Source organism: Rattus norvegicus, chromosome 3, assembly GCF_036323735.1.
Source record: "Rattus norvegicus strain BN/NHsdMcwi chromosome 3, GRCr8, whole genome shotgun sequence".
Taxonomy (NCBI): domain Eukaryota; kingdom Metazoa; phylum Chordata; class Mammalia; order Rodentia; family Muridae; genus Rattus; species Rattus norvegicus.
The window spans coordinates 118621952-118631263 of record NC_086021.1 but is presented as its reverse complement, the minus strand read 5'-3'; the positions used below and the strand labels follow the sequence as shown (position 1 = coordinate 118631263).

The following is a 9312-nucleotide window of genomic DNA, read 5'->3' as shown; positions in this document are numbered from 1 at the left end:
TTCAACTGGCATTCCACATGTAGAATAATGCAAATTGATCCATTCGTATCACCTTATACAAAGTTCAAGACCAAGTGAATCAAGACCTCCACATAAAACCAGATAAATTCAAACTAATAGAAGAAAAAGTAAGGAAAAGCCTCAAACACATGAGCACTTGGGAAGTTTTTCTGAATAGAATACCAATGGCTTATATTCTAAGATCAGGAATAGACAAATGGGACCTCATGAAGTTGCAAAGCTTCTGTATGGCAAAGAACATTGTAAAACGGACAAAACAGCAACCAACAGATTGGGAAAAGATCTTTACCAATCCTACATCCAATAGAGGGCTAATATCCAAAATATACAAAGAACTCAAAAAGTTATACCCTATTACAAAATGGGACAAAGAGCTAAACAAAGAGTTCTCAATTGAGTAATATGTAATGGCTGAGAAGCACCTAAAGAAATGTTCAACATCCTTAGTCATCAGGGAAACGCGAATCATAGCAAAGCTGAGATTCCACCTCAGACTAGTCAGAGGTCTAAGATCAAAAAATCAAGTGATAGTAGAAGCTGGTGAGGATGTGGATAAAGAGGAATACTCCTCCATTTTTGGAGGAATTTCAAGCTGGCACAACCATTCTGGAAATCATTTTCATGGTTACTCAAAAAATTGGACATTGCACTACCCCTCCTGGAAATATATCCAAAACACCCTCCACACAGAATAATAACACATGCTCCACTACATTCATAGAAATCTTATTTATAATAGCCAGAAGCTCAAAAGAACCCAGATGTCCTTCAATAGAGGAATGAATACAGAAAATATGGTACATGTATACAATGGAGTACTACTCAGCTACTAAATACAATGACTTCATGAAATTCTTAGGCAAATTGATAGAACTGGAAAATATCCTGAGTGAGTTTTTCCAGTCACAAAAGAACACACATGATATGCACTCACTATAAGTGGATATTAATCCCAAATCTCAGAATACCCACAATACAATTCACAGACTATATGAAGCTCAAGAAGAAGGAAGACCAAAGTTTGGATGCTTCAGTCCCTCTTAGAAGGGAGAACAAATTAATCAAGGGAGGATATATGGATACAAATGTGGAGCAGAGACTGAAGGTTAGGCCATCCAGAGACTGCCCACCGAGGGATCCATTTTGTATATAGACACCAAACCTAGAGACTAAGGTGGACGTCCAGAAGTGCTTCCTGGCAGGAGCCTGATATAGCTGTATAGTAAGAGGCTCTATGAGAACCTGAAAAATACGGAGGTAGATTCTTGCAGCCTACCATTGGACTGAGCATGGGGTCCCCAATGGAGGAGTTAGGAAAAGGACTGATGGAGCTCATGGAGTTTGTAATCCCATAGGAAGAACAACAATATCAATTTATCAGGCCCCCCAAAACCACCACCCCAAAAATACACATGAAGCCACCCATGTAGCACACGATGGCTTTGTTGGACAACAATGGGAGGAGAGGCCCTTGGTCCTGGGAAGGTTCGATGCTCCAATGTAGGATAATGCTAGTGCAGTGAGGTAGGAGTAGGTGGGTAGTAGGGGAGGCATCCTCACATAAGCAGTGTGAGGGAGGTGAGATATGGGGTTTCTGGAGGGGAAATAGGAAAAGGGATAACATTTGAAATGTAAATAAAGCAAATATCCAATAAAAATGCAGGGACAAACTTGGAGCAGAGACAGAAGGAAAAGCCATCCAGAGACTGCCCTATTGTGTGATCCATTCTATCTACAGACACAAAACCACTACAGCACTATTGCTGATGCTAAGATTTGTTTGCATACAAGAGCTGTCCTCTGAGAAGATCTGTCAGAACCTAAGACAGATTCAAATACTCACGGCCAACCATTGGACTGGGCCCCCGGACCCCAATGGAAGAGTTAGAAGGACTCAAAGAGCTGAAGTTGATTGCAACCCCATAGAACAAACAACACTATCAACCAACATGACCCCTCAGAGCTTCCAGGGACTAAACCACCAACCAAAGTGTATACATGTCCAGGTCAATGGTTCCTGCTACATATGTATCAGAGGATTGTCTTATCTGGCATAAGTGGGAAGGGAGGAGCTTTGTCCTGTGGAGGCTTGATGCCTCGGAGAAGTTGGGTGCTATATGGGTGAGGCTAGAATGAGCAGTTGCATGGAGGAGAACCCTATTAGAAACAAAGTGGAGGGGAATGGTATTTGGTGTTCAAGGAGGGGAGACCTGGAAGACAGATGACATTTGAAATATAAACAAATAAAATGACTATAAACACAAAAGCAAACAAGAAGGCTGGATGAAGAAACCCAGTAGAAGAAAAAAGGGTCCTAGGAGAAGTCATTAGAGTCAGAGACATCCCTACTTCCACTGTTAGTAGTCCAACAGAAACCCAAGCTAAACAACCACAGCATGTATGCCAAGGGCCTACTGCCTACACATGAAGGCGTAGCAATTACCAGTTCAAGTCTCTGTGAGTCACCAATAGCCCTGCTTATTTGATTCTGTGAGTCTTGTTCTCCTAGAGTCCTATATACCCCTACACTCTTCCCCCTGCTCTGTGCAGTTTCCTGAGCTCTGTCTAATTTGAGACCCAAGTGATTAAAGTCTATGTCAGGTACTGCCTAGATGGCAAAGAAGCAGAAGCAGAAGCAGAAGCAGAAACAGAAGAGGAAGAGGAAGAGGAAGAGGAAGAAGAAGAGGAAGAAGGATGGATCAGAGACTTACAGCAGAACTAAATATGATTAACAACAACAGCCTCAATGACAACAACGAAGTGAATGAAATGATTCCTTATGATATTCTGCTATACTCATACAGAACTTGAAATCATCATCGGAAAGACAACCTTCAGCAATTAATTAGATCGGATACAGACACCAGCAGCCAAACATGATTCAATCACTTTTTAATTCAGCTCTGCACTTAGAACACAGGCAGAATGAAGCCAATCTTTGTATTGGAGTTCTACCATTTCCCTAAGTCTCTATCCATAATAATCTTTAGCTGTACATCTTAATTGTTTTAAATTTAAAATTAAAACATGTTTGAAATGAGTAGCTACATCTTTATAAAACTTAGTTAAATAAGGTAGAGGCAAGATGTCTCTGGGAATAAAGATGTTTGTGGTGCAAGTCTGACTATCTAAGTTCAACTACTAGAAAACTGGGGATCGTAGGTCAGAATTGACAGAGTGGCCCTATGATGTCTCTCTCTCTCTCTCTCTCTCTCTCTCTCTCTCTATATATATATATATATATATATATATATATATATATATATATACACACACACACACACACACACACACACACACACACACACACACACACATTCATACATACCCTGGCACAAATTACATACACATATACACCATAAGTATAGACAAATAATTTTCTAAAACCTTATGGGTTTAAATAACTTGATGGCAAATTCAAACCTGCTAATATCACATACAATTACAGAGCACACTGAAATTCATCAGTTATGTGACCAAGATTTGACACAGATTGCATGTAATACTGTAATACTTTCACAGTATTTTTTGTTCTTATAATATGTCATACTTTTAGCAATTGCTCATATAAGTATAAAATGTTTGGAGTCAATTTGCTTATATACATACAATAAGAGATAAGGCAGCAGCAAGCTTCTCTTTATTCCTTATTGGTGAAGAGAGTAGTTTTGCAAGGTTGACTAACATTATCAATGCTGTGGTGACTACCAGCGTTTTTACTTATTTGTACTTCTATTTTCATAAGTAGTAACATTCAGTTCCACTCTTAGCAGAGAAATCCCCAAGGTGTCCAAGATAATTATTTCCAAGGTTTTTTTTTGTTGTTCAGAATATGGAATAGATGACATTGGACACCCATGGGACAATTGCAGGAAGGACGATATGTCAGGCTGAGGAGAAATTTTTCTTTACACAACAGCAATGTCTTCATAAGTACACATCAGGTGGAAAGAAAATCTGAACCACAGGATATCTGTGATTTTGGTAAGTCATTTCTCTGATATAATTCTGTTAGGAAATTCTTGAAATATTTCTAATATCTCTAGTTGTTTCTTTTTTAGCAATATCCAATATGTGGTGAGCTGAGAATTTTTTTTGTCATCTTTAGAGCCCAATTCATATGTTTTGTAAACCTGTCCTCATTTTCTATCAGATAGTCCATGAGAGCAGTATTCATCTAGCATTTTACAAATATTCCCTTCAACTTAACTAAATAAAATATGTTTAATTCAGAGTGAATGGGATATAAAGTAACTTTCATCATATAAATAGTAAAAATGATATCAGTTCAAGTGAGAAGAGACATAATACATGGGTACTTTAGAACTCAGATTTTAAATATCTGAAAATTAGTCTCCATGGGAAAGGAGGAATCACATCTTCTAGGAATGAGCCTTATAATTTGTTGTCAAATTTAGAGTGGTCAAACCTGAATTCATATACAATAAGATAGTTTGATTTAATAGGCTGTGTGTGTGTGTGTGTGTGTGTGTGTGTGTGTGTAAAACTACATAGATATACACATATATATGTAATAATAACAATAAACATAGGAAAGAGGTAATCAACTTGAGGGGAGGTACTCAAAGGGTTTAAAGAGCATAGGTGAGAGGGATTTGAGGAAGGAAAAGGGAGAGGGAAGTGATGTAATTTTGCTTCAATTAAAAGCATATTTAATAAGTAAAATCATCCTAATCCTCTAAAAACAAAACAGACAATAACCTAACAATAATCAATCTTCTGGTAAAGTAGTTCATTAGAAGCTACTAAAATATCGCTGTATAAATCATCACTATCTGTCACTTGATTTCTACTAAGTTTAGTAAATATGACTATGTCCATAAATACATGAATACTAATACTAAGACTATTACATTGGCACTTTAATAAAAGGCCAATCAATATGAAAAAAAGTAATACATAGAAGAAAATTGTTTGTAGACTCTAAAAGAAGATAATCAGTTTGCTTCCCTTAATTAATGTTAATGTTAATTAATGTTGTAAATATAAAGCTAACATTAGAATTACCACTTAATTAAAATAAAAAATTACAGAGATATTTAACAGATTATTGTTTTTCATTAATTCATGTTAAATATTGATAGTTTCTGTGCGAGTGAAGAGAAGAGAAGAGAAGGGTAAAGCAGTTATGTTCCTGACAATCTATATGTATGTCAAATATGTCTTTCATAGCTTCATATCTCATAGTTACTGAACAGGTATGTAGGAACATAGGAAGAGTATAAGTAGCAAGGATTTTAAAGAAAATTCACTCCCACAAACGTGTACTTTATCGCAAATACATGTGTTAACATATATACGGCATAAATTGTTATACATATAAATGTGATATATATATATATATATATAGTGTCCTTTTATAAGTATCTATTACACAGAGCTCATTTGAACAACAGACTCATTGTCTATAACCTCAAGAACTATATTGTTTAAAGATAATCTAGAAACCATAGTAAAATGAGACAATTCATGGACCATTGTACTCTGAATACTAGAAAGGCTTAATGATTCTCATGTGTCTGTGTTTTCTTCTACATCTTTACTATACATTATTACATTAACCATGTTAAGCTCTTTCAGTGCAAGGCTCCATTTTTTTCACTAGCATTTAAGTTATCACCTGAAAATAAAACATTCTATCATCATTAAAAGAGTTTTGATAAATCATGGTCACCAGATTGTATCACAAAGCAGATATAACATATTTTGCATCCTCAGTTGTATAAACTATAGTGTACTATTTACATAGTACTAAAGGAGAAAATATAAAATGCATTACATAAGACTTGGTACCTTTCAATGTAAAGGATAGTCTGACACAGCTTTGTGAAGAAATACACTTGCTCTCTTAAATAGTAATTACTTTCCTTTGTGACACAGTTCTATCATGACTATCTAAACTTGTGCAGATAAAACACAGTACCAGAAAATGTGATAAAATGCACAGGGGAAAATTTAATAAGACTCAGTCTTACACAAAAAACAAAGGCAACAAAGATATGCCGAGAACTGGAGAAATAGTCTTACTCAGGCAATGAATCCAATATATTATTCGATATCAAATGGTCTATCCTTACAACTTATAAATAAAAGTAACATTATACAGAAAAAGCAATTTATATTTGGGACATCTATCTATCTATCTATCTATCTATCTATCTATCTATCTATCTATCTATGTGTGTACTTACAAATAATTACCGAAACCGAGGCCATGAATTTGAAAGAGGATGGAGAATGTCTATTGAATTATTTGCAGGGAATAATGTGAAAGAGGAAATTGTGTAATTAAATTATAATTTCAATACATAAATGACTAAAACAAATCTAAAATATAATCCTGTAAAATTTTGATTTACTAGTATCTGTCCTATGGGGAAAAAAAAACATCAAATTATCAAGGAACACAAACTGTTGTGTGATCAGGCTATCGTTAGATATTTGGTAAATCTTTGTAAAATGCATGTATTTATTTGTTAGTGTGCATTTATTGCATTGTTGTGTTACCTGATGTTTTCAGAATATTCTTGGTTTTCTTTGTTTGTTCTTTTTATTGTTTTTTTTTTTCATTTTTACTGTATCCTCAGAATCCATCAAAAATAAGGATGCAAAATAATTGTAAAGATAGTATCAGGGATTTCATTGTTTACCTGATGATTCCCCTAACCTAGAGATATCAAGGGATCAAAGAGTTAAAAATCGTCAAGAGAATTAGTAAATGGAGGAGAAATAGAAAATGATTACACCATCCAGCTTGAGTATTGTCCCTTCGGTCAATAGAAGCACCTGCCTCTGCTGTGAAAAATTGCTGCCCACTGGACGTATAACTTGATACTCATCAAAGGCTGCTGGTCAAGAATAGCTATGCTTACAGGTTTATGTAATTTATTCTATTCTGTAAAGCAGCATAGATGATCCGTAGATAAGTAACATAATGCGAATAGTGATGATACATTGATGATAAATGACATATAACTTATATCGAGACACTATATCTAAAAGTCTTGTTATTCTCAATATTTTGTAGTTGCAAGATAAGTTGTTGATGCAACTTGAGATCTACATATTCTAGTGCTAAATTTTAATTAAGTGTGACTTTTAGAGCTCAGTTTTGAATATGGGTTACCTTGTTCATGATAAATCTACTCCAATAGGTAATTGCAAGGGTAATCAATCAGTTTAGTTGAATAAATAAATTTGATGATATATTTTGATTAATAAATAGTTGTGAACATAGTTCACAATTTGGTATCTGTGATATCTTATATGCTGTTCTGTAATGCCTCCCACTGAGATTTTCACAACCTGTACATTAGAGATTTAAGCTAAAATTTTAATTTATTGATGTCATGGATATTATTTTACTAATGCTCAATGAAATCATTAAACATGCTTTCAAAAATTGGTTTATTATGTCTGACCATTTGTACAATGCAATTCCCCACAATTTTCTGAGTTTAAACCTCGCTTTTGTTATAGAATACCATTATTGCTACTAACAAATTCAAAACACTTATTTAAAAACATGCACACATTTTTAGGTATGCACATTACTCTCATTTTCTCCTATACCAGGTTTTTCCTGATAGAAAATGTGTATAACAGTCACACCTGATGCTTCTTGGGTATTGCTCTTGACTCGTTAAGTTTACCTGGGGAGGCAATGTAATTCATATTTGGTTTTGATTCCCTTTATTTTATGCATTTCTATCTAATAGGTTTCAATATGAATGTCTAATTCTACAAAGGAATTAACTTACCCTATATCTCCAGTTGATTGACAATCTTTCTTTCTTTGCAGCTTATATCTGAAGACACACTGCATATGATGGATGGAGGCAACCGGTCTGTGGTGTCAGAATTTATACTCTGGGGACTTACCAACTCAAAAAATATTCAGGTCTTCCTCTTTGTGATATTTCTGATGCTTTATATGTTCATTCTGTCTGGAAATATTGTCATCCTGATCTTAGTAACCACTGACCCCCATTTGCATTCTCCCATGTACTTCTTGTTGGCCAACCTGTCTTTTATTGATATGTGGCTCTCCTCAAACATCACTCCTAAGATGATCACAGACTTTCTCAGGGAAAACAAGACCATTTCCTTTGCAGGATGCATGTCCCAGGTCTTTTTTACCCATTGCATTGCTGGAGGAGAGATGGTACTTTTGGTGGTAATGGCTTATGACCGCTATGTGGCTATCTGCAAACCACTGCACTATTTTACCATCATGAACCTTAAGAGATGTACTGGGTTGGTGTTGACTTCCTGGACAATTGGATTTATACATGGTATAAGTTACTTGATAGTGTTTGTGCGGCTGCCTTTTTGTGGTCCCAATGAAATAGACAGTTTCTTCTGTGACATGCCACTGGTAATCAAACTAGCCTGCATGGATTCACATGATTTAAATACTTTAATGAATGCTGAATGTGGGGTTGTGGTTGTAACTTGCTTTAGTCTCTTGCTCATATCCTATACTTACATCCTTATCACTGTTAGCCAGAGCTCTAAAGCTGGAGCATCTAAGGCTCTGTCCACTTGCAGTGCTCATATCACCGTAGTGCTGATCTTTTTTGTACCCTGTATCTTCATCTATGTGTGGCCTCTTAGTATCACTTGGTTCGACAAATTTCTTGCTGTGTTTTACTCTGTTATTACTCCTCTCCTAAACCCAACCATTTATACACTGAGAAATAAAGAGATTAAAAATGCCATGAAAAGGTTCTTAGGCAAATTTCTGGGTCCCAAAGGAAATTCCTAATATTCAGAATTGTAAAATAATTTCCTCACATGTTGAGACTTGCTATATTAAAAAGCTATAAAACTAATAATGTTGTTCCTATTTAAAGTATATACTAAGCTTTTGATAGATATATAACTCAATAGTATAAAAAGAATATGACATTTACTGATTATCTGTCAGAATATTTTAAGTCCTTCATATTACAATCTAAATATGAATAATCTTTTTACTTGTCATCAAACTATGCTTCCATGTTTTTAATAAAGTTGTGCTTAACTTTTCAAACACATTTGTTCAATTTTATGAATAAAATATTAGTAATTTCCCCTGGTACAACCATATATGCCTTAAATTACTTACATCCTTTGCTAAATAACTGATATTTTTGTCCTATCACAGCTATCTACCAAAATGCAAATAGGGTAAGCAGAAAGGATTAAGAAAGGTGAAATGGAGTGATAAACTTCACATGAAACAGCAATGAGCTTTACTTTGTGATTTTTAAAAATTAGGTTAATGTA

At 35.0% G+C, this 9312-nt stretch overlaps 1 protein-coding gene across 1 annotated transcript; it reads left to right on the top strand.

Annotated features, from left to right (window-relative positions):
• The first annotated feature begins 7870 nt into the window (after positions 1-7870).
• On the top strand, positions 7871-8809 carry Or4k45 (olfactory receptor family 4 subfamily K member 45). Its single transcript, NM_001000611.1, has one exon. The coding sequence runs from the start codon at positions 7871-7873 to the stop codon at positions 8807-8809; it is 939 nt and encodes a 312-aa protein (NP_001000611.1).
• Positions 8810-9312: the final 503 nt, after the last annotated feature.

Bases quoted from the DNA above. Each gene is read 5' to 3' on its own strand.
- Or4k45 (NM_001000611.1), top strand. From the start codon at position 7,871: ATGGATGGAGGCAACCGGTCTGTGGTGTCAGAATTTATACTCTGGGGA.